At 37.4% G+C, this 27777-nt stretch overlaps 1 protein-coding gene across 1 annotated transcript; it reads right to left on the bottom strand.

Moving 5' to 3' along the window:
- Positions 1–661: 661 nt before the first annotated feature.
- rab2a (RAB2A, member RAS oncogene family) lies at positions 662–27777 on the bottom strand. The gene is made up of 8 exons (XM_066720179.1): positions 27568–27777; positions 15211–15282; positions 14777–14844; positions 10563–10645; positions 9805–9897; positions 9406–9517; positions 4595–4663; positions 662–1971 (listed from the first exon to the last, which is right to left on the bottom strand). The coding sequence occupies exons 1-8, from the start codon at positions 27611–27613 to the stop codon at positions 1876–1878; spliced, it is 639 nt and encodes a 212-aa protein (XP_066576276.1). The 5' UTR covers positions 27614–27777; the 3' UTR covers positions 662–1875.

Below are 27777 nucleotides of genomic sequence, written 5' to 3'. Positions count from 1 at the left end.
GCTCTAGATGTTACAGTGAACAAGGTATAATTGGCTTAAGGCATCTTGGATGACTTCCAAGGAAAATACCCCATGAGCATAAAAAGAAAATCTGAATTAAACGTACCTCAATACCGAACTTAACGATGTTGTCACTCCTCTTCCTTCTTATTTAATGCGATCATGATCGTGTTTAGGGGGATATTACTGAAATATGCCGGATTTCCTCCCCCTACCTCCCTTGTGGCACCCCAATTAAATGAAGATCTAGCAATATTAACAAGAATATCTTAAAACCTTGGTCAAAAGCACGTTATGAAGAGCATTCTAGGTTCACAATAGTGCTTCAGTGAAGTGGATATGGTGTCAGCGGTATGTTTGTAGGCATCACTATGAAATTACATCAACTGGGATTCTGACAAAATGCCTACAATTTAATCTCATAATGCCAAGCATGATCAAAACAGACATTTTGCACTTAAATTACTTTACTTGCATGCTTTTACATCTTAATCCATGACAGAGGGAAATGTATTTATACAGATGTCTGGATAATGATCACTACAACTTGAGCCAAATAAGCAGAGCTGCTAGGAACAAAAAGTTTGTAGGGAAAAAACAAACAAAAAAGATCTCACTGTGTATAATTACATAGCCATCAGAATAAATATATATGAATCTGTTTAACCACAGGAATTTATTTTTATTGTTGTAACATTTCATTTTAAGAAGAACCAACACAGCAAATAAAGTTGAGGGTCACAAAGATACTCCAGTTTTGGCTTTTATCACACCCCTTTCACAATAGACAAGATGTTCACCATATATCTAGAAACAAAACAAAGTTGCCAAATAAAGCAAATCTTTACACAACCACTCAGACACCTAAGTTAATGTTGATCTGCACTGAAATTAGCTGGCAGAGAACTGAAAATTAAATCCTAATAATAAACAATATATCAGCATTGTTATGAATCCCTTGTGACAGTAATGTATTACCTTTTTGTTTTTGCTGTACCACTAAAAATATCTGCATTTTTTAAGGCAAACAGCTGATCCATTTCTGGAGGGGAGGTGATCCATTTCTGGAGATGTGGTTAAAGTATACAGATAAACACAAAAATTTGGCATTAAAATAGATCAAGAATATTGAGCCATTGTTGCTATACACTGAGCAGTTTGGGGATTACTGGAGAGATAAGGAAAAGGCAGATGGCAAGACAAAAAAAAAAAATCAAAACAGGATTAAAAATTTGTGTCATAGCAGGTTTCTGACTATAGCAATACTGTTGCAGTTTCAAGCTCTAATTGTACAGTATAGAATTGAAGCAAATTCAGTAAAGAACTCTAGCTTGGTCAATATACACCAAAGCAAGTAATTATAACTATATATACAGAACGTGAATGATAAATACAGAATTAAAACAGTCCTGCTTTCTTGTCTTCTTCACTTTGAAAATGGCTGGCAACTCCTAACACAGTCCTACACGTTTCAAACTTCATGTAACCACAGTAGCCAGGGACTTCACCCACACAAACTGATTAAAATACTCAGATGACCTTGTAGTGTTTAATACAATTCAGTTTGAAGTCAAAAGGGCACAAACATAACAAAAATCAAATACAAAAAAAACAAATCACAACGGACCAAAAAAAAAAAAAATCAAATGCAAAGAGATATGAATACAATCCTCAAAACTCTCGTCTTTTAAGTGAATGTTAACCATTTCTGTTGGAGCCCAGACAGACTGCAGTTTTACAGGGATTGTGAAGAACTTGGGCCTCTCGCTCGAAGGACAGCCATCTAGTAAATGAGTCGAATTCTTGGGTTGGGCTGGAGTGGGGAGGTTAAGAAAAGGTTAGTAGGCCCAACCAGTCAAGTAGAAAGTCAAGAGCTCAGCAGCACCCCCCGCCCGCCTGTTGTCCTCCTTGGTTGCCCGCAAGTGTTGCGTTGGTTGCAGCATGCTGGGGTCCAATCTTAATGCCATTTGCCTAGAGAGACAAACAAGAATATACACAATCATTATGAATCTGTTTTAATGAAAGACAGGACATACAATCTCAGCTGATTCAGAAATGTGTAGAATAGGTAAGCTATAGAGAAACTTAAATTAGCCCTTTTATTATAAACAAAATCTCCCAGATTAAACGGCTTCACACAACATGGTACAAAAGACCAAGGCTAAAACTACACAATTTCTATGCAAACAAACTTCCTCGATTGTTAACTGGAAGAGAAACAAATCTCTTGAATCGAGGAACTTATTTTCCTATTTCAATGTAACTGTGAATTTTCTCAGTCAACAGCACTATGTTAATCTTTAAGGCAGTGACCTTGCCTAAATTGATTTGGATTGCAATTTAATGAAGATAAAATTAGATTAGTAATAAAGGTAATGTACAGTCTTTAAACATTATTGCTTTCATATTTTAGCAGTATTTATTGCCAAGTACAGATTACGAAATACAGCAGCCAAAACAAAAATGCCTTACAAATCCTTCTGCTAATAACGATTGGAGAAAATCAGGCTACATGTTTTCCACCCAAAATAGAACAAAACCTAAAACAAGGCTGTGGGCTGGACAACTGCACACATTTTTATTCCAATAATAGCTGTAAACTGAAAGAAATTAGTGGGTCAAGCCCAATCCCTAGCAGTACTAATAAATTTAGTTTTTGTGGAAGAAGCTATACAAGGGAAGGGCAAAGGAGTGTTCCATGTCATCAATAATTCCAGCAATCCCCAAAGACGTGGCAGCCCGCCAAGAGCCCACACACACTACATGCAGCCCTTTCATTTATCAAACGCACACATCTATCCTAACACATACTCCCTCAAGTGGATTTCAGCTCAAATACAGCAGTTCGAGAGACGTAACACAGTAGTTACTGAAATTAAGCTCTGAAGGAAACTTCACGTCACAGTAAATCTCAGATTTATAATGTTTGGCAGGGGTTCCACTACACCAGTAGCCTTGGGGTTTCTGGCAGTACCTCTCTATTGACATCAGCTGATGTGGTTTTGACTTCATGCCTCGAGTTTTTTTTCCCCTCTGCCTAATAAAAAGCATGCCCAATAGCTACGTGGGTCTCGCCTCCCCTAAGTTTGTAGTAAGTTTCTGAAGCAGCGGGAAGTTATGGCTTGGCTACCTGCCAGGTGAAGGTGGGCCAGTGGCTTTAAACAAACATGTCATGCCAAGCTTTCTTCAACAAGCCATGGATTTTGCTATAACTAGGCCTCACTTCTACTTTGCCTTAAAAAGATCAGTTGAATAATAACTTCATCAAATGGAGAACAACAGAAAAACATTTCTAAATCAAACCCCATTCCAGTCATTCACTCATTACAATACATTAGTCATCTTTATTTTATTTTACAAACATTTAAAGTGTACAGATTTACTTACAAAAAAATCTCCCAAATATACTTCATGTGCCTTTACAGTCAATTGCTTTTTTACTTTAACTACTTAGTGAAGCCTTCACTTCCCCATTCCCTCATTTACGCCATTTTGCTAATTAACTTACTTAGATCAATTACTTAGATGGGCAAGTTTGAATGAATTAAAAGAAAAGGAGTTGCTCAGCCATCATCATACATGCTTTGTAAAGTAAAGGAAACTTGGGAGATTACAGATCACTTCCAGCTTTCAAAAATCCATAGATCTAGAGTCATAAGTGCTAAATAATAACTCAAGGTCTCCACACTTTGCAAGACATGAGTTTCTCTACAAGTCTGTCATGAAACATATATACTAAAAATACTCCAACTTTGATACAAAGCAATTAGTTGTAATGAGACTGGCTTCTATTAGTGGGTTAACTGTAGCAGGAAGAAAGGGCCAGACTGATTGCTAATCTGTAATAAATTTAGAGTTGGGCCCACCATACGTCAGTGTGAGACTGGAGTTCACAGCAATGAGAGAAGGGCAATGTTATGTCATTAACCATTTCCCCTCCCCTCTATTACTGAACCTCTGGAGTCTCGGCTCTCTCGGTTGTCAGCAGCTTTCCCTTTGCATTAGACCAGTCTATAATTGTACTGTACGCTACTATGGCAAAAGTTATTTACCCTGAGAAGCATTTCAAAAGGGCTAAACAATCCTAGTAAAGTCAGTGGAGTGGGCTGGGCTGGGCTGGGCTGGGCTGGAGGACTTGAATGCTTTATTTTGTCAATTATTTCACAAACCTGTTAAATACGGCAAAATAGATGGATAATTTGTTCAGGCTACATTATTATGTAAAGAGATAGTGTACAGTTATTGTACTGACTGGGCCGGCACCATGCACACAAATTAAGATTTTGTGATACCTCGTGTATTCAGGTGGGTATTCTGAAACAATTCTCATTTTATTGTAGAAAAGTTTATTTTTCCCTGCTGATTTCTGAATATTTCTAACAACACTAAACACACATTATGGTGAATAGTTCATATAAAAACATTAATTAGATCAAGAGGCAATGGAAAATCTTTGCTGGTGTCTTGATGCATTGATATTCATTTAATGATTACCTGAATGTGTGTAAATTGAAGAAAATGTAGTAAACCTGCCGACTGAAGATCATAATATGCAAACAATTATAGTTTAATGATAATTTACTGGAAAACCTACCTCGTTATTAATATCAAAGACGCCTTCTTGGATCTTCTCATAAATCTCCTTGGCTGTGTTGATAAATGCCTAAAATGTAATAGAAAAAACATTAAAATGGAGAAACATACAGGTCAGAATACAGCTCATAGGTCACCAATCACTCTTAAAAGGATTATGCTACTGACCTACATAACTATGATCAGAAAAAGCAAGCAAGATGGATAGATACAATATCATTGCTTACTCTTTGTCATGTCAGCTTCCAACTGCACTATTGCAAGTGCATGGTGTGCCACCACAAATAATTACAAAACAGGAACCTACTTGGCTGTGTAATAAAAACAATTCAGCTAGAACATGTAAAGTGTAAATTAAACTGTGTAGTAAAGAACTCTCTCATATTGCTGGCATCCAGCATTATTACAAAACCATTTCCACAGAACAGACACGACCAGCTGAATGACAGCAGCAGATCTGGATTTTCCAAGGTTCACACACAAAGACGAGTCGTACCCTCTGCTCCTGACCTCTGTGCTTTACTGGTGCACACTCCAATTGAAAAAAATAGCACAGTTCATCAAGAGAAATAAATGGGGCTTCTTCTTAGTCCTACCCTGGAAGCATTTAACTGCTGAACTTGCCACCAGAGCTTTGTTTCCTAATTAACAGGACTGATATGTTTTCACCTATAAAGGCCTTACAGCTCCCAAGAGTAATCAATCTACTGCAGCTCAATTACTGCACCAAGCACGGAGCACAGGCAGTGAAGGAGACTTAAACGACTGCGGCAGGCACAGGAAGATATGAATATGCATAAACTCTAAGTGGGTGATCGAAACATCATACAGGGTCAGGAGAATTCACAGCAAACTAATGAGATGAATTAATCACTGAGGGTGTTCAGGGTGCTTCCAGAAATGAACACATTTTCAAACACTTTCAGATCTTAAGTATGTGAGACTGGCTTTTAGCCAATGCTGAATTGATTCTTTCTTCTCACACTCTGAAATGTTAACATACACATAAGAGGGATTCCCTAACAAACAGTACACCTGTTATCAAAGAGGAGATATAAACGGAGCTGATCTAACCTGCCTGCAGTGCAATTCATATTCCTGCAAGGCTACATGCTTCTCCTGGGGATGCCCACTCCGTCACTCATAAACCAGAACATTAAGCAGCTGAGTGTGATGGGTTCAGATAAACATGCACTTAACTGCTACATGTAACATTAACCCGGGTCTGGCATAATGTAAAAGATTTGCAGTACGCTCAATTACAATTACAATTACATGCCACTCTGGGGGATTTTAAAATACTGCTCTGCCATTACAACAGACATACGTTTATATCTATACATTATATACATACACATTTAAAAAATACTGCAGGGGCTTAAGCCATATTTGCCCCAATGTGCTTGGTGATGGGTCAAATCTCTTACTATTAGCCTTTTTGGGGGGGACCAATGTCTGCAGTACTGTTCTCCCAAGATACACCGATCAGCCATAACATTATGAGCACTGACAGGTGAAGTGAATAACACTGATAATCTCGTTATCATGGCACCTGTCAGTGGGTGGGACATATTAGGCAGTAAGTGAACATCTTGTCCTCAAAGTTGATGTGTTAGAAGTAGGAAAAATGGGCAAGAGTAAGGATCTGAGCGACTTTGACAAGGGCCAAATTGTGATGGCTAGACGGCTGGGTCAGAGCATCTCCAAAACTGCAGCTCTTGTGGGGTGTTCCCGGTCTGCAGTGGTCAGTACCTATCAAAAGTGGTCCAAGGAAGGAAAAACGGTGAACCAGTGACAGGGTCATGGGCGGCCAAGGCTCATTGATGCACGTGGGGAGCGAAGGCTGGCCCGTGTGGTCCGATGCAACAGACGAGCTACTGTAGCTCAAATTGCTGAAAAAGTGAATGCTGGTTCTGATAGAAAGGTGTCAGAACACACAGTGCATCGCAGTTTGTTGTGTATGGGGCTGCGCAGCCGCAGACCAGTCAGGGTGCTCATGCTGATCTCTGTCCACTGCCGAAAGCACCTACAATGGGCACGTGAGCATGAACTGGACCACGGAGCAATGGAGGAAGGTGGCCTGGTCTGATGAGTCACGAGTTCAAGGTGTTGACTTGGCCTCCAAATTCCCCAGATCTCAATCCAATCGAGCATCTGTCGGATGTGGTGCCAGATACCACAGCACACCTTCAGAGGTCTAGTGGAGTCCATGCCTTGACGGGTCAGGGCTGTTTTGGCGGCAAAAGGGGGACCTACACAATATTAGGCACGTGGTCATAATGTTATGGCTGATCGGTGAATGTTCACTGTGTGCAGAAACCTGATTTGTAGCACTCATGAGCACACAGCCCACTGGGGAAGAGGGGTTCTTCAGGTATTCATGTTCATTCACACAGCAAAGACTCCAAAATACTTTATCTTGACAGGGAAACACTTAAAGCTATAAAAATAATGTCTGGAAGTAGAAGGATAGTGCCAGCACAGCCTGAGATCTGAGAAAACCGTTAGTTTTAGTCTTCAGTTCAAATGCGACAGAGACTGTATACTGCTGGGAAAGTAAGTTATCTCAAAACAGGAAAGACTGAAGTCAATTTAGAGGAGTGTGTGGTAAGAAGATAAATTCATAGATTGTGTGTCTAGACAATGGCAGACCCAATTGTCAGGAAACAAAGACTTCTTCTGAAAGGAAAGATTGGATTTACTCACAAAAATGAAACAGACATTAAGATTTGAAGTGGCTGAAATGCACTGTAGATACAAAAATATATTTTTTAATACGGTAGTGCTGGATATGCAAAAAAGATGCTTCAAAATACCATTTTCCATCTTGTCAAAGCACGGGTTGGCTCTAGTGACACAGAAGCGACTTGTTTGTAGTCTAAAGTAGGAACTGGAGACTAGGCACCATCCATTACAGGGCTCTGGGTGGTTATCACACAGGCAGTGAACTCCCTTTTAAAATGCAAAGCAAAGCTGGCACCATCACTGAGAGATGACAATTCGCAGAGTAGATGGAAGAGGAATACCTCTGACAGATAGGACCCGTCTTTATAAATATTTGCAATCCCCAGCGCAATAACCAGAGAGGTGGACATTATCAAGTGGATGCAGCTGCATTCTGTTCAGTTTTGAGAGCATCTGCTGAAAGCCAAGCTTTTACACCTTGTAACATTTAAAAGCTCCCCCATACGTTTTAAAATAGGTCAGGTTTTAAAGAGTGTAGGACATGCACTGTTCTCTCCATTGATGCAAATTAAATCACCATCGTCCAAAAATAATAAAAATGAGATTAGATAATGAGATATGGGTAAATAAGTCAACAAGCACTGAGAACACATACTGGGGAAAGCTGTAGAAGTGGAAAGTGAACAGATTAAAATCAAATTTAGCTATTTCCAGATTTGCTTTTAAAGTAGTTCAGGGCTAACACCCCCACAGAAAACAACCTTATACCTTCCCTTGAGTGTGAACCAGGTTACGCACAGACTACTTAATTTACTTCATGTCTTTCACATCCGATTTAAACAGAGAAGAAACATTTCAGGTAGGTTATAAAATAATGGATTACAGATCACATAAAAGTACAAAATGTGCTTTAGGAAAAAAAAGTCCTTCATAAATTATAGATTGTAAAGAGTTAACAAGTATGTTTGGAGTTCTATGCTCGTGGTTTATTTTAGTATATGTTGAAGCTATTTAGGGTTTATTGTCAGAGGATTAAATGAGGATGTTACATACTTTTGCAAAGCTTCCAGAAAAGCTTTTCTGAAAAGTAAGGCACTGTTTTATACTGAAAGAATATGATCTTTAGGTATGTAAAAGATGCATCTTAATTCATCTTTCAAATCTGTTTGAGCAGATATGGCAATTGTCTTATTTTTTGCTGCCATCTAGTGGCAAATAGTTTCCTTATTACAATAGTTGTGCTTTATTTCCTCTTCAGACAAAAACGCAAGGAGACACGTCAATGTATGTGTGAGAACAGGAAAGCTACATTTGTGAGCAAGCCAATAGTATGAACAATAATATATCACTATATAGTGAATGACTGAAAAACAAGTGACATTATGTGAAGTATGACCGACTTCCAGAATTCCCCTTATATTTGAATAATCTAAATTCAGATGTATTCACCCTGGTATTGATAGTCACATTTCGGTATATAAAAGGCAGAACTTGCAGAACTGAAATAAAAATGAATTATTTTTTCTTTTGTAGCATCCTCCTTTTTGACCTCATTGTGGCTTTAGTTTCCTAATTTGCATTGTTTTTTTTTAAGTAAGTCACACTCAGAATCTTGTTTTCATTCTCTGAAACATGTTTGCAGTTTACGAGAAGTCTCCTTGTGGCTACCTTCATGCAAACATCTCTTAAACCCAAGGAAACCCTGATTTAACTTAAAGGGGTGTATTTACAGGAAGAGCCTGTAGGATGAGAAAACACTTAGTTATCTCTTGACAAACAAGTTGTACGTAAGAGTATTACTTTTACTTTAAAAAAAAAATAAAAAACTACCCACGTTACTTTCACAGATGGTAGGAGTCTATGAATGACTAAGTTTGTGGTAAAGGATTATGTTGTGCTTTCATAGCTCTTGATTCCCAAGAATTTAACATTAACTGATGTTAATGAAGTTCCGTTATTACATTTTTGGAAGGAAATAATAAAATAAAATACCGCAAAGAGGCTTAACTTATTAAAAACACACAAAAAAAAAACCCAACTAATTCATCCCTGATCCAAATGTTCAGATCAAAAACAGTATTCACATTTTACATACAATACAATAGTTACAACTTAAATAGCAATTACCTCTTCTACATTGGAAGCTGTTTTAGCAGAGGTTTCCATAAAGATAAGACCGTGTTCTCTGGCAAAGGCCTCTCCTTCCTCTTTCTTCACCTCTCTCCGTGACTCCAGATCACTGAAATAGTTCAAACCAGTCCAGTCTTTAAGCACTTGTTAATGTTAATCATTGAGCACAGTATTTAATTGAAGATTATTGCCCACATCTTTCCTAGAGAATTATAGATCATTGGTACACATTAATCATTTCTTCATACTCCATAAATCTTGTTAATGAGATGCACCACATTTCTGCTAACTGTCCTGTATCTGAATGGGATTTTACTTCCTGAATTGTATTATAAATTTTTCTGCATTGTTTATTGAATGACCGTACAAACAAGATCAATGACTATCACGACGTACCTCTTGTTTCCGATGAGCATGATGACCATATTGGAGTTGGAATGTTGGCGTGCATCTTCTAACCAGGTCGTCAAGTGGTTAAAGGTGTCCCTTCTGCAGCAGACCGACAGCATGGACACCACACATTACATCCCACACAACACACCAGTGCAGTTATTAAACTACAGATCTGTACGATTTGGGGAAGATACTGAGTAGAATAAAATCACTTCACGTGCAGTACTTTAACTACCCTGTATGCTGGCAGAGACATAGCTGATTAGTTTATTATTTACCATCTGACTAGGTGCAGCTAGAAAAAGCTCATTAGCATTCACATTTTATACATGATAGAACTGCAAAAAACAGCGAACACAAAGTGTGGAAGTTATGAGTTTGCTTGTATAAAGAGGAAAAATCAATAGAACTATTCCACATTTAGAAACCCGGTGGAAGTGTACTTCCAGCCTCAATACAAGAATAAAGACTCAGTTTAGCTTAAAATATACATCATACCATACACTGTGGTGTTTTAATCACTGAACGTATACATGTATTTAAAGTCTGAAAAACAAACTTCTACCAAAGCAAACTAAATATTGTATTGTTAGCAGAGAATGCAAAAAAACATTCAAAGCCCTTGAAATATGCAATATTTCTTCCTGTGCTCTGTTACTACTCATTTGCCTGGCTGACTGACAACATACAACACTGAATTATGTGATAAAGCATAAACTTGCAAAACATTGAAGGACTGATATGAACAAAAGGAGTCTTACCTTGTGATATCATAAACTAAGAGAGCTCCAGCAGCACCACGGTAGTAGGACCTTGTGATGGACCTGAAAGACTCCTGGCCGGCCTGCAAGACAATGTCTCGAATCTTAGCTTCTGAACAGCATGGCCAAAACAAAATAGAGGTTTATGCCTCTTCAGCACCGGATCTTTAAAATACAAACAGGGACTCATCCCGTCACCTTTCAGCAATCGCAGATGCACACTGCCTACCAACATCCAAGAAGGGCAGCCATACACGAGGGCCACTGTTGTGCACTGTCATTCTCCCTGTACAAAACCCCTCTCAACTCTCCCAGGCCATCCTTGACAACCCAATTTACTGAATGGCTTCACAATACATTAATCATTATCGCAGTGCAGAATGGACTCCTAGCAACTACACTGTGAAGGAGCCCCTGAAAGCAAGCAAATAACCCAGAGCTCCACATTTGAATTCAATAACCCACTCCCCGGGCAGCTGTTGACATTAGAATAAATAAAGGCCATTGTAAATAAATGATGAATGACACTTTTATGCGCACCATCTGCCAGAGTAAAGGTTGCAGGAAGGCCAAGGATGCAGATTTGGTGTGTTACATCATACACCGCACCCATCCACAAGGAGTTTTTAGCTGGGTAATCATGTTAGCATGGACAAAATCTAATCTCTCTCTCTCTCTCTCTCTCTCTCTCTCTCTCACACACACACAATATATATATATATATATTTTTTTTTAATCCACTGTTTTTAGATCCTTGCATTTATTGCTCCCACTTCAAAAATATAAATAAATACAAGGCAGAGCTCAAAATTGAAATTCTGAAATACAACTGAAATGAGAGTAAAATTTAGTAGCATATCCTGAATAGGAGACGAAGGTGCATTTAATCAATCAGCGGTGCATATTGTTTTCTTTTTTGAAGGTACACCTACTATACTACACTTCTATTTAGTGAATGGATATTAAGACACCCACACATGACAGAATTAAACTGTAGTGTACAGAGGTATACGTGCAGGGGTTTTCCAGGGTTATGCTATATAGTAACAAGTGACTAATGTTAGTTTGAACTGTATCAGTCACATCAGAGAGTCATGTGTCAGAAGGCATCATACAACCTTAAAAGACCCGATTCATAAGCAAATGTAATACAACTCTGAATCACTGACTCCAAAAACACAATCCAAATTATTTGACAAGTCTCTTATATATGATATGTGACATTAATTAATTAAGGCTGTGTAGGGGGAGAGAGTACAAATGTTCCAGCTAATGAAACCAATTTTTCCACTTTGTACAATTAAGAGCAAAAAAGTGTTATTTTACAAAACCATTAAATGTTAAGAGTCGGCTCAGAAAGTCCCCACTTTAATCATTATCCGCAGACCTTCTAAAACAGACACATTGTTGGCTAATAAATGTGTGGTTGAGCAGCCTACAAATTCACATGAAACTGCTACAAAGCACCACACGAGAACAGGAGTTGGTAAAGCAATTTAATAATCCCTGCAAGGGGGACTGCTATGGGCACATGCCAGTGAATGATATGACTCTGGGTGAAATGAAATGAATGTGGCAAGCAGCTGAAAATAAGTGAATGAGCAATGATGTTAGGATCAAATGTAACTGACTTTTCATTTCAATTGAAAACGTTTAATTCCCAGCAGCGTAGTCTTGTATTGGTTGTGGGAAAACTGACCAAAGTAGGAAAGTTGAGTTTTGTATTTTTCTTGGTATCACTGCTCTGCAGTCAGAAACATGGTTCCCACTTTCAACTTCTATACTTCCTGCTTATAAAATAATTTCCTCTCTAAAATTGTTTAAGTACTCCACACCCTCCATGGCTGTCCCTAAAGATTCAAAGATACACATACAACTTCTTTGAAGCACGATCCCTTGTGTAGCACATTTTCTTAACCAGACTTGCTACTGTTTGTCAAATTCAGCATGACAATGCGAGAACAAAAGCAGAATATACAGACTTGGCTGAAAGTATTGGTACCCTTGCATTTTGTCATCCATACATGTATGTTTGTGGTTTGCAGTGGAACAAAGCACACAAACTGTGAAAAGAACTGCATTCTTGCTTATTCTATAAAGACAATTCTAAAATGGCCTGGACAAAATTATTCATACAATTATTTCATATAACTTCTAAACGGTATTGTAGTGATACCTCAAGCAGACCATTCTCTTTTAATTAGTATCACAGGTGTCTTGAATCACATTATCACTAATTTCTGCGAGTTTAAATGGAGAAAAGTACTCACTCTGCTGTTTTGTGTCACTGTGTATATCACACTGAACATGGAAAAGAGAGGGAAAACCAGAGAGTTGTCTGACCATCTCTAAAGAGCTTGATGTTCCTGTGAACACTGTTGCCAATATTAAGAAGTTTAAGAAGTCTGAATGAAAATGGGCTCCATGGTAGAAGACCTCTCTCTAAGAGAGAAACACAAAAAAGCCTGGCTGGAGTTTGCCAAAACGCATGTGGACAAGCCAAAGTCCTTCTGGCAGAATGTCCTTTGGACAGATGAAACAAAAGTAGAGCTTTTTGGTAAATCGCAACAAGTCCATGTTCACTGGGGGAAAAAAAAATGAAGCTTTCAAAGAAAAGTACCGCTCAGTGATGTTTTGCGGTTGCTTTGCTGCCTCTGGCACTGGGTGCCTTGAACCTGTGCAGGGCACGGTGAAATCAAAACATTATCAAGGCTTTTGAAGCAAAACATACTGCCCAGTGTCAGAAAGCCGTGTTGTAGGTCATGGGTCCTCCAGCAAAAGAATGACCAGAAACATACCTCAAAAAGCACCCAAGAATGGATGAGAAGAAAACACTGGACCGTTCCGAAGAGCTACATACAGTATTTGATTGCAATTATTGTCTCTAAAGGCTGTGCAACAAAATATTAGGTTAATGGTCCCAATATTTTTGTCCGTGCCATTTTCATTGGTTTTACTATTTAAAGTAATATGTTACATCATAAATCAAAAGCAAAGTGTCTGTTCTATTGAATGTGAAATAAAGTATGGTGGATACCAAATACTTTTGTCAATTTCTACTTAGTTCAGAGAAAATTGTGTTTTTATTTATTTATTTATTTTTTTAAGTGGAAGGGTACCAACACTTTTGGCCACATCTGTACATCCCTGGTAAAAGAGAACATTAAAACAAAAATGAGAGGGGCTACCCCCATTTATTTTTATTTCCTAACTATTTAGTGGGAGTTTAATTAGAGTATACAACTAACAATGACGTAAAAAGTACAAACATGCCAAATACACGTGAAATTAAAGTTTACAAAGCCCAATACAAAAAGCAGTTTAGTTGGTCTATTACAAAATATAACAATTTTTCTTCAATATGTTGGACATAAAAAAATTAGGCATTTGCAGGCCTCTTGGTATGAGACAAATGCAAATCCCAGAGGGTTAAAAGTACAGTCCTGGGAATGTTCTCTAACCATATGGTTCACTTAATTTCATACAGAAAAAGACAAAAAACAAAATGAGAAAAACAACAGGACACAATTAAGTCAATCAAGTATTGTTGCAGAAAATCTAATTAAAAATAGAAGTGACAACCCCCCTCCTGCCACCACATCTGAAGTCTGCTTGAGCGATGGAGGTTGAACAAAGAACCCACCTACTTCAAAAAGGCATTGGGCCACTGGGATTCACTGTAATGCTAAGAAACATTTTCCTTAAACAGCTACAAATACACCTAATAAGAAAGAATGAGACTGGGAACTCTAGAAAGTTCATCGTAATTCAGTATTAATTTTATGTTCATTACATATGAAACATTCCAGTTCAATTTTCAGCTCTACTCTTTGTATAACATTTTACCATGTAGTTTGTCTCCATCTACCGGCTAAAATGAGTCATTCATTGCTTCATTACAAATGGAAACAGCCTTTTAAGTTACTCACTATGAATCGATATACTCTGTTACAAGCTGCTTTGAGATTTTGAAGATCCTTCTTTAAATCACTGTGTGGGACTTACTTGGTTTTAATCTGATTTTCCATAATCCTCACAGTGAAATATCCAGTTTATAAATGTATAAAAATCCTTTATATGTTGTAAATGCTGTCCTATTTGGAGTGGAAATAAAATAATGGTTATACTGTGTCCATATTGTATTAGTCTTGTAGGTTAGCATTCTTACCCCAAAGCATACTAAGGTGAAAAAGGTGAATAGGAAAGATACTTACAGTATCCCAGATTTGAAGTTTTATCTGTTTTCCATCAATAGTGATCATTCGTGCCCCAAATTCTACACCTGTTGGATTAAAAACAAACCCAAAAAAAAAATGTAAGACCAGCTAAACAAGTCTTTACATAAAAACTAGAGATCTTTGAGAAACAGAACTCTATAACACTATAAACAGACACAGGATTCTGATACATGAAAAATAAGTGTATATAAAGCATTAGCTGCAGGAAATGTTTAATTTATATATTAATCAAGTTAAGATGGCAAAAAGCAGAGATTTGAGAAATATAGTGGTATACACCTCCATGTGATGCTTCTACTGTTAAAACAGCATCACAGTGATTTTGTTTTAATTTTTCACACCCTGACAAGGTTGTAAACTGTCCAATGCAATTGACTTCTGATATAGATCAAGTAGTGAAATGCTCTTACCAATAGTGAGGTCATGAACAGGTTGAAACCTCTTATCTGTGAACTGTAATAATAAACATGATTTCCCCACTCCTGAAAAACAAAATCATGACAGTGATTAGAAACTTTAATTAGAGAAAAACATCCAAACATGGTGACCATCATAAAAAAAAACTAAAAAACAAAATAAGTTTTTATGAGAATAGAGAACCATGACTATTCTCACATTATTGAGCAGTCAATTCTAGCTGGTGTGTATAATTATTTGTGAATTATAACAGTTCATTCAGTCAGTTGATGCAAGTCTGAATTAGTGGTTAAACAATTTTAAAACACACTGGAAATTAAAAATCAATACAAAGAACAGTAGCAACACAAAATGTGCTCCAGCATCTTTACAACAACAGAATTACAGTATGTGGAGCTACAGCAGACCAGTATCCTGACCACTGACTGGTGGTTCAAACACTTTTATAAAGAGGCATTTATATCAATATAGATTCCATCACTAATGTATAGATTGACAGCAAACGTACTTCTGTGGTGTGCTATACAGGGTGTGCCAGAACTGAAATGGCTTACTAATCATGCTGAAAAGAGGCATATAGAGAAGGCTCAGTGGATCCTAATCTTATCATTGTATCCACAGTACATAGCAGATAGATTACACCACTCCTTTAGGCCACATGAATACCACACCCTCCTGTACAATAAGAAAAACTAAAAATGAACGCCCTGTAGATATGGCCCGTGGGCAACATGTCATTCATGAAAATAAAACTAAGACTGTTTCAGGTTATTTTGTGTTGCATTAAATTCAACTGTCCTTAGTCACAAGAATTCCCTTGATGCAGATGAATTTGACTTGCCAAAAGCAATGAAGAATTTATGAAGAAGTGATCATTTTCCTGAGTAAATCTATCCACCTTTATTGAATATTTAACATGATTAACATACTGTTTAGGTGAACATCAATCTCAAAGAATATCTATGAAAGTTTATAATTTAAATATATGGATTTACAACCATGCACTTGAAATTGTGGCATCAAGCAGCAAGCCTCTTACTTTTGTTGATGTGAAGGTAAGATTGTTACACAAACAATAAAGTAGACGTTATGTACTGCAAAGGCCTGGATTGTGAAGTTGTCTGTAACAACTGTTGTACTATGATAGTTTGCAGACTAGCGGCTTTTCTAGGAACAGCAGTCAACGCCTTTTTCTTCCAAACCACAGTAGTCAGCTGTGCACAGCTGTGAACCATGTGTTACCACATCTGGAAGCTTATTGAGAATGGCTACACCAGTTCAGAAAACAAAAAAGGGGGTTTCCAATAAACTGGTTTACAATTTCTACTACTGTAGACTGATTTCAGACTTACTGAATTACTATTTTATTACCAGGATTATGAACTCAATAAACACTTGAAATTCAAAAGTAACAATGTTTTCCCATTGAAAAGCTTTCTGGGATACAGTGGAGTTCTGGTTTAAGTATTAAATCCTACCCTACTATGAAAATGGCCTGCCAAGAATATAAAGACTACACAATGTACACTGCAATGTAGACTACACAAACAATCCTACAATTCATATTTCAATGTGATCAATTTGGATTTACAATTATATTTTCCAAAGATTCATCAACAGTGAAATGTAAAGAGGCAACAATCACAAATACAATTATTACATGTTTGTCACAATGCAGAAGAACAAGGTAGCTAACACTTTAAGGCAACGTTTTTAATTATTTAATTTATTTGCAATCTTCAACAATTTATAAAGCAATAAATCCAGAGACAATGTGTTTTTGAGCAGTCACTTTAAAATTACTGAAACAGAAAATGTAGCTATAATTGATCAATGAATAATAATGATAAATAACAGAATAATAAATAATTCAAGGTTTTTTTGATTTTAAGATCACAAGCAACCAATAAAAGACATTACAATACCTCCAGGTCGCTTTAATACACGGTTTCCAACAGCAACAGCTGTTGCTAAGCTAGGCACTGATGTTGTGCTGATGTGGAACAAAATGTAAAGAAACAACATAACTGAACATTTCTCCAATTAAATAGGCCTATATTGTGGAAATTGTTACTTCATATAAGATATGGAACCAATACAAATAAATTAAAAAATATATACCATAAAACTTACATTAAACACCCTGGCATTTATCCAAATAAAAAGAAGCACCGGCGTCAAATGGAGACCGGCGTTTGTATTAAACGTTGATAAATAAAAAGACATTGCAGACTCATGCATGACAAGAGCCTGGAAACATTGCTTCATTGTAGAAGTAGACTAATAGGCCAGGCTTTTATTATTATTTAATAATTTGCTTTCCAAAGATGCAAACAAATCACATTCAATGTATGTAACTACACACTGGATTGAAAACAAGACACTGGTAATTCTGTCTAAGATTCGATATACTGTGAACTCTCACTAAAACAAAAAGCAAACAAAACTGTGGAAATATGCTTTAAACCAAACCATCAACATTATACTTCATTAATGCATTGTTTATGTCACTCAAAGTTATGGAGTTAAAGTGAGAAATAAATTAATAAAAACACGTGATGGTGTTTTTATAAATTAAAATATGGTATATATATTTACTGAAAACAAGAAAGATGCATAACGCTATTTATTAGAGACCGGCTGCTATTTGAGACCCGGTGAGTATTGGAAGTTTTACATTTGTACAGGATGTTTTATGGGAATGAATGGACTGAGCTCAGTAATTTTCTTTTACCGGAAGAAAGTGATTTTCCTCTGCTGCACGCTCTGAAGATGTAATTACTCCTCCATTAACACTGTGGTGGACGCAGGAGAACAGGTGCTTTGCAAAGCCAATTCTACAGGTTTAGTGAAGTCTAGGGGAACGGTTCAAGATCTGACACAACTCAGCGTGTGAATTGTGTTAATGGTGGACATCCCAAATGTAGGTGTTTGAAAGAAGTCAAAAACTAGGGAGGAAATGCCACCAATGAATTCAAGTGTCAGGTATCCATGAGTGAAGCAACATATTAGATTCCCTGAATTCTTTCATGATATAAATTAAAATACCCTATGTGTAAAAGACAATATGAAGTTGAAAGATACCTTTAAAAAAAAAAAAAAAAAAAAATAACCAGAAAGGAACTCACTAAAAGCTAATCAAAATGCCCTTTGATAGTTCACCAAGATGCAATATAATGTTTTGCTGACATTATAATGACAAAATCAAAAAAGTATTCCTTTGATTTTGAGGTAATCCCCTTTTTTGGGTGTAAAATAACTGGCTACAAGAGACCACTTGGGTGCTGCGGGTTCAGCACAAAATCAGACAGCATGCACACAGTTCAAGGCATGCATATACACTTCACCAAGTAAACCATCTACTCTGATATATACAGTGGGTCCTTGCAATTCATCGACTCGTTGTTTTGCAGAGTCGTCACTAATGACTATAGGACGTTTTATCATTAATTGTTGTTTTTCGTCCAGTCGACGAGTCGACGGTGGCTTTTGACGTTATTTAACCAATTGCAGAGACTGTGAAGGTACAAAATAAGTATTTTACACTAAATCTTAATATCATAACTGTTGCTAGACTCCCAGCCATCCCACAACGCCATGTGTTCTCAGCCTGTGAACAGTGATCATGTGCGTTTTTGTTACTGAGAATGCAAAGTTGCTGGCAATGTAACAGGAATCCTCTCTCCACTGCCACTGCTGCTTTGTCAGTCAGTGGACCGTGGACATAGCTTAATTTGTTCATCTGTGTTAATGATTTACATTTATACTAAAAAGCATTGTGATTGTTTTATTTTTCCAACTGCATTTTCCCCTTTAATATAATTGTATTGTTTGAGGAATAGAGAAATAAAAGGTTTTTTTTCAGTTGAACTTGAGAACTTAACAGACTAGACAAAGATGAGTCCATGCAAAAAAGTACATCTGAATTCGGTGTGGGGTGAGTTACAGTTGGTGACTGAAAGAAGAAAAGCGTTAGAAATGTGGTATGTTTTGTCATACTGTAGGAGTTTAATTGACTGAAATGTATTTCTTCAATAGCTTTGCACTCTTAGGTTAGTTGTACTGATTAATAAAAACAATTTTATACTTGTACTGCAAATGTAATTTGTCGTGTCCCCCCCCTCAAATTTCTGCATTATCTGACATTTTCGGTAATCCGACCAATTATCTGTCCAGTTTAAGTTGGATAATTGGGACTCTACTGTCCTACTATATTGGCTGTGTTAGAACTTTTACTATCATCACATTATCAGAATCATGTTTTCATTGGTTACATACATTTCTATTAGGCTTTAGACCTAAAGACAATTCTTATTTCAATGTTTATGAAATCTAACAGCTTTGTTAACCTTGCACACAAACTGTATTCCTCAATGTACAAATTGCTGTGTTCATGATTACAATTTCTTAAACATCTGAGGGACTGGGCATTTTTCTTTATACTCATCCATGTATTCACAGTTTATTTTATGGAATGTATTTTATATTAAGTCTTGTTCTTTCTTAACAGTTTTATTTGAATTTTACAGTCAGTGGCAAAAACCCTTGACTACACTAAACTATGTAATTTAAATTAAAAATTAAACAACCATTCCAATAAGCTGTAGTATCAGAAATTGAGAATTGCCTCTAGTACACTCTGTACATCTGACAACTATTAAACATGTGGACATAAAATATAAAGAAATCAGATGATAATCATTCTTGTGATCTTATGTGAGGCGTCGTGTTAAGCTAAGTGAAGTATTACAAAACACTAGTTGTAATGAAGCCAAAATTAGGTGATGGCTGTTGACTAAAACAAAGGTGGGATTACTAGCACCATTATTATAGAGTACTATTTTAAATGATAGGTATTGTGTGTTAAATGTATCAAAAAATCTAAAGGATAGAAATCCAGTCTGAAGAGGCTGTATGGCCACTGCATGTCCATTTCAAAACAATCAACTTTAAAGCAGAAGCATTCAGTGTAAGAAAGTAGTAATAGTCTTGGCTGTATTTATCAACAGTAAGATGCTGCAATATTTCATGTTTGTTACAAATCAGAAAATAAAGTTGACATGGATGTGGCAGGATAGAGGGACCACTCAAATGTTGGCATTCATTGACACAAACAAAAAATATATATTACACATATAACATATACAGTGAGGGAAAAAAGTATTTGATCCCCTGCTGATTTTGTACGTTTGCACACTGACAAAGAAATGATCAGTCTATAATTTTAATGGTAGGTGTTTTTTAACAGTGAGAGACAGAATAACAACAAAAAAATCCAGAAAAACACATTTCAAAAAAGTTATAAATTGATTTGCATGTTAATGAGGGAAATAAGTATTTGACCCCTTCGACTTAGTACTTGGTGGCAAAACCCTTGTTGGCAATCACAGAGGTCAGACGTTTCTTGTAGTTGGCCACCAGGTTTGCACACATCTCAGGAGGGATTTTGTCCCACTCCTCTTTGCAGATCCTCTCCAAGTCATTAAGGTTTCGAGGCTGACGTTTGGCAACTCGAACCTTCAGCTCCCTCCACAGATTTTCTATGGGATTAAGGTCTGGAGACTGGCTAGGCCACTCCAGGACCTTAATGTGCTTCTTCTTGAGCCACTCCTTTGTTGCCTTGGCTGTGTGTTTTAGGTCATTGTCATGCTGGAATACCCATCCACGACCCATTTTCAATGCCCTGGCTGAGGGAAGGAGGTTCTCACCCAAGATTTGACGGTACATGGCCCCGTCCATCGTCCCTTTGATGCGGTGCAGTTGTCCTGTCCCCTTAGCAGAAAAACACCCCCAAAGCATAATCTTTCCACCTCCATGTTTGACGGTGGGGATGGTGTTCTTGGGGTCATTCCTCCTCCTCCAAACACGGCGAGTTGAGTTGATGCCAAAGAGCTCGATTTTGGTCTCATCTGACCACAACACTTTCACACAGTTCTCCTCTGAATCATTCAGATGTTGGCAAACTTCAGACGGGCCTGTACATGTGCTTTCTTGAGCAGGGGGACCTTGCGGGCACTGCAGGATTTCAATCCTTCACGGCGTAGTGTGTTACCAATTGTTTTCTTGGTGACTATGGTCCCAGCTGCCTTGAGATCATTAACAGGATCCTCCCGTGTAGTTCTGGGCTGATTCCTCACCGTTCTCATGATCATTGAAACTCCACGAGGCGAGATCTTGCATGGAGCCCCAGACCGAGGGAGACTGACAGTTATTTTGTGTTTCTTCCATTTGCAAATAATCACACCAACTGTTGCCACCTTCTCACCAAGCTGCTTGGCGATGGTCTTGTAGCCCATTCCAGCCTTGTGTAGGTCTACAATCTTGTCCCTGACATCCTTGGACAGCTCTTTGGTCTTGGCCATGGTGGAGAGTTTAGAATCTGATTGATTGATTGCTTCTGTGGTCAGGTGTCTTTTATACAGGTAACGAGCTGAGATTAGGAGCACTCCCTTTAAGAGAGTGCTCCTAATCTCAGCTCGTTACCTGTATAAAAGACACCTGGGATCAAATACTTATTTCCCTCATTAACATGCAAATCAATTTATAACTTTTTTGAAATACGTTTTTCTGGATTTGTTTGTTGTTATTCTGTCTCTCACTGTTAAAATACACCTACCATTAAAATTATAGACTTATCATTTCTTTGTCAGTGGGCAAACGTACAAAATCAGCAGGGGATCAAATACTTTTTTCCCTCACTGTATATTACATGTATTTTATATATATATATATATATATATATATATATATTTGTGGTTGTGTCATGCATGGGTGACCGTGCAGGCACAATTAGCCTACATGCTTTCGTCTGCAATCAATGGCTATAATGATACGTAGGCAAACACTGACCGAATCAAGTTATCCAATTAATTTGAGATAAATAAATAATTTAATTCCTGCAGAATTCAACATGATATGACTGACTAACCTGACTTTTAGTCTGAAACCTCAAGATGTCAATCAGGCCACTCAAATTACATTGGTATGACTAATCGCAAAATATGCCCCAATAATGTTGGCCAATTATGTGGATACATTGCGTATGCTGCTGCACCAGGGAGGCCACAGACAGACGGATCCTCAGAGCCAGCATTATACCTCCAACCATTAAGAACAGGCCAAGAGAAATGTACAATGTCTGATGGAAGGAAAGGTTGAAAAATGTATGTTAGCGAATCTGCCTATTCTGAAGGATCTATGCAACAGAACAGTACATTAAAACTGGGTGTGATTCAAATCATGGTGAAAGATGACAACTTTTCATGAGTGACCAGTCAGATTTTCAACAGAGGGCAGCCATGACACACAAGAAAATCATGATCAATGGACACTACTATGGCATAGAGGCGCACTTTTACTGAAATTGCTTTTCAGAATTCTCAATAGCAAGTCAAGAAAAACAGTAAGTGTTTGCTGGAGATGTTGACTGGATATCAGGAAGCAAAAACTCTCTCCAAATGACAAGCAAGCTCAGATCACATGTGGAAAAAAATAATAATTTGAGGGATCCATGTTAGAAAATGTCTGTTTTGCCTGCTAGCAAAAAAGTCAATATTGGCAATACTGGTATCGGACCCACAAAACCTGTATCAGTCGGGCTCTAGTACTAGTAACATTTCAATTGACACTTAAGATAATGTCTGATAGCAGATGACCAGTGTACAGCACATGAGGAGCTGTAGTAAACCACACAGCGATTGCCTGGGGTTCTGTAGTGAATCAGAAAATTAACTGTAGGAGAATTCACTTTAACACTGCCTATGCATGGACAAAGAAAACAAAGCCTCTTGCCAATTATAAACTTGTATGCACCATTCAGAAAGACATGGGAAGCAACATTTGGTCAGGAAAAGCAGATATGGGATTTGTTGAATGCATTGCACAAAAAGTGCAGATTCACTTTAAAAAGAGTTAAACCTGTATATTTACATGGGGCAGTTTTGAAACTGACAAAGTTCACCCAGACATTTTGTGTTCAATGTTGAAACAAATATAATAACTAATAATAATAAACTAATGTATGTACCACTTTATAATAGCATATGTCTGTTGCATTACATGGAAATGCTTCTAATGAAAAAACTGAAGATGCTATTTGTCCAAGAAGCTTTTCAGACCACAAATAGACTGAGCACAGCACACTACCATGGCAATATGATCTTGCAAAATGTGCCATTGCACATACTTGTTGTTGTTGTTGTTGTTGATGATGATTCAGTCCTACTTGGAAGATGTGGGCATGCATGCAAATTTCTCTAGTTTTCTGTATAGGAATATCAATACTGTCATATATTAAAAACGTATTCTAAAATACCCTTGTTTTAAATACATTATTTGTATGGTTGGAAAGCCTATTTGAACTCTAAGAATTCATGACACTAGTGTCCATGTTCACATGCAGAATGATAGACTGTTTCAAGACTGAGCAAGTCATATGAATGAATGCCAGTTGAGAACCACTAACATCACTTCATGGATATTTAAAAGCTGATGCAATTAGTTGTACCACAGTCTGTTTACTCAAACGCATAACATACTGCTGTAACAAGGTTTCCATACATTTAAGGCAAGAACAATCTAACTCATGGTGCTGCATTTTACCTCATGCAATATTAACTATGGATGTGCACTACAATTATTTCAGTCATGTCAATAATGAATAGAAAATTACATGAGTAAACAATGGCATGCTAAATTATTATTTTGCCAACCTTGAACAACTGAAATTCAGTTTGCTGGAAGGCACAGTTTTGTAGCCCAGCACTGTGATTCCCATTTCTATCCTGTGGAGCACCAAACCCATACCAGCAGAGTGGAAAAACAAGACGTTTTCCTAAGAGTCTATGACTACACCCAAAACAACAACAAATGAGTATTGGAACTTAAACACATTTAATATGATTAACTATGTAAATAGCTGCATAACAATATGTAAATCTTCTGTATCTTATTAGACAGAACAACATATATAGAGGACAAAATCTCTGATATGATCTTCTATAAGAGAGCCCTTACAGAGTAAGTGCATAACTCTGGTTATATGGTGAATAGAAATAACAATACTTATTGTGTATGTATTATGATTACCAAATGTAAAAAAATACATGCCATAGAGAAACAAATGGCCATCAAATAATCAGATATAATATAAAACATATTACTGCAATAGGCCACATGAAGCCATGATGGAACAGAAATTCTGGGCATGCAGACAAAAAAAGTAATGCGCAGCAAGAGGGAAATATTAGCCTGTGTAACATTGAGTAACACTGAGTCCATCTTTCTGCTACCAGTGTTCCTAAGACATGCAGACAAGACATTACAAGAATCGGGTAATGTGAAACCCACTTCATCATGCCATGAAGTCCAAACTTAAAAGAACTGCAGACAGATATCATGCAGTTTACATGGCAGAAGAAAGACCTCTCTAACAGGCAAACAAAAACCAACTATTGTAGCTGGGTAAGTGAAATGTCAAAGTGGTTGTCTGGACCCTTTATGTTTTATACTAGCATTTAGGCTATAATGCAGTAAAGCTAACAATCTTGAAATCTTAATACTGGGTGTAGCTTAGTACTTTGCCAAACATATTCACTCCTGCCACTTGGATGACAACAAAAAACGAACGTTCTTCTAGTATTACAGTGACAACACAAGATAGAAGTTACTATGACATTGTAGGCTTTTTGAAGCGAAATACACTAGGCTACTTCTTCTATAGCATACTCCATGATAAAAGTTTGTGTCTAAAGCTTGAAGGGTATTTTTGAATATTGATCTTCCTATAATAAATATATAATTTATAATAACTGATCTCAATAAATGTTGTGTGTCCCCATGAGCATATCATGGTGTGAAATATTCTTTCATAGTCTGCATCTCAACTATGCAAGCAAATTTTACAGCTACACAAAACATGTTTTTAGGTACTTCTATATATAAAGGTTAAACATTTTAACTATCTATTTACCAAATACTAATATAATGTAAGAGCAAATGTAACTAAAAAATAAGTAGTAATCACCTTGTCATTGCATATATTCCCACATGTAAACGACTGCTATCACTGAAATATGTTACAGGGCACTAATAAGTTACCCAGTCACAACAAAACAGCCCCGTCTAAAATAATGCAATGAACAGTTCTTCACCCTGACTGCAGTTTCTCAAACTCAAGTGCTGCTTTCTGCCATTAATCAAACACTAATTCTATGATGCTAGACGTGGAAGGACTGATTCCAGAGATACTGCTTTTCTGTCAGACAGATTATTAAAGCAGATTTGGTACTACCCTTTTAGGGTTTGATGAACACACCAGTGATGGTTTATTTAGCACAGAAATAAGGTGACAAAATAGTTTACAGTGAGATTGGGAGGATCCTAGATCCCTACATTTCACTTCTGGCCAAGGACCAACACCATGACTGCACCCTGGATTTCAACACCCTGGGGATGATGTGTTGTTCCAGATGAATATTCCACATTGAATGAGCTTTGAACTGCAGTACACAGTGCAGGCATACAGTGGTCAACACAGCATCCTATGATATTATACCACCTGGTTTCAACTATAGCCCTGCTTGAAGAAAGTTTGCTGGCCTGAAAACAGGTCCCCTATGGACATGTCTAAAATGTGGTGATTTTTATGAATTGGACTAGACTGATAGTACTATAGCCAAGAAAAACCTACATAAGGATGGAGGATGATTACAAAAAAATCTGCATGTATGTAGTATGTAGTAGTATGTGATGATCTCCAGGGTCAGCCAAAAACTGTTCCAAATATTTACAAGATGACTGCAAAAGTAACACTCCCAAAGGGATATTTTATTTTTGGAGGGGGTGGGGGGGGGGCAAATCAAAGTAAAACCAGGATTCTATACTGACCGAGACAAAGGTCTTACAGACAAAGTCCTGCATTTCTCGTGTTTCACAAAAAAAGCCAAAGATGTGTATAGTGGTACATAAAATGTTCCAATGTGAAATGTTCCATAAAAAGCATTGGACCTTGCACTTATTTAAAAATATGTACAGAATGAATTTACACATTACATGATACAACTATTGACAAACAGACCTTCAAAAGTGCTGTATTACACTACCATGTGTGTGACATGATTTTGGGAACATCCTCCCACTTTGATCAACATATATTCGGGTGGGTCAGGCTACAGCACAACAAAATATCAAATCATTTTAGATAATGATGAGCATTTATATGTACATAGAAAATGGGTCATGTGCATGTTTATTGACCAGTATATGAGCAGCATTCTCGATGCATGTACATCATAGCCTCTCGCAGATCAAATCACATGCAGTAAACTGTTTAGAAGTGACAAGTCAGACAGGTTAGTAGCATTACATTTTGCATGCATAATCAATGCATAGTTCTAAATTATATCACGGTATTTCGAAATAAAATAGGGTTTTATTTATTGATGGAAGGTCTGGGAAAACAAATCTTCAATATTGGAATTGACAGCAGCTCTGAGAGGTAGCCCACTACACTATAGTGATGAGCAATTAAACTGTAGGTTTTCATTCGTTATTTTGAAACAATTCAATATGATTATAATTCAGTGGTGTCAATCGAGAAAGGTCTACAGAGGCTGAGAGAGTATTACCATGAAATGCAATGTCTAATGAAGGCCCGGACAAGCACATACATGGCAACCCAACCAAACACAAAGCTCTCTTGACAGTCTGAAAAAAGGAAACCCCAAATGCTTTGTTTTTGCTTTTTGTAATCCACGTCTATACTGTTATTTGACATTAAGTGGGACAGTATGCCGAAGGTTAACTCGGTGGCATAGCACACATCAATATCAAAACCCAGGCCTACACAAACAATCACCCCATTTTACATAACACTACAGAAAAGCGGAGCGAAAACGAGATGTCAAGACTGTAAATACATTGAAATCGCCATTTTCCAAAGAGAAAATATTTCTCGCATCCCAAATGTAACCACGTATTATGTTTAAAAACGCCAGCTTGTGCATGCATGTGTAGGCCTGCCACAACGTATACAACCAGGTCCATTTTCTAAGAAGCCATTTTCAGGAAAATTGTATTTAGTTTTTTCCCCCCGTATAATTAGCTCCCCTCCACCCTCTCCGCATTTGCAGCGGAAAGATACAGGGTGTCTAATGTTGATGCGGCTGCTGTCAAACACCTGCCAATTGCCCATTTATGTAACCTAGTGCCTTTATTTTTACGAAAGAAAAAAGTAGCCCTCCCACCCTAGCGTCTCTGCTTTTACCACGTCATTGACTCCAACACTGCGGAAATAAGACAGAGACGTACATGCCTTTTTCTTTTCCTACACCGTCACACAGTCTGCTTACCCGTGTCTCCGATAATGATGTATTTGAAGAGATAAGCGTACGCCATAGCCGCTGTGATGCTGCTTCTAGCTGTTTTGCTCTTTTTTCACTCTCCCCGTTTCTTGTATAGCTATGAAAAATGCCTGTATTGTGAGTCGCCCTCCGCTTTGCCAGTCTCTTTCTCTCCCCGACGAGAAGGAACAATAAACACCTCCGAGCTCCGGCTGCACA

The sequence above is a fragment of the Amia ocellicauda genome, chromosome 2, assembly GCF_036373705.1.
Source record: "Amia ocellicauda isolate fAmiCal2 chromosome 2, fAmiCal2.hap1, whole genome shotgun sequence".
Lineage (NCBI taxonomy): Eukaryota > Metazoa > Chordata > Actinopteri > Amiiformes > Amiidae > Amia > Amia ocellicauda.
The sequence above is the reverse complement of the archived record's forward strand: the minus strand, read 5'-3'. Positions and strand labels throughout refer to the sequence as shown.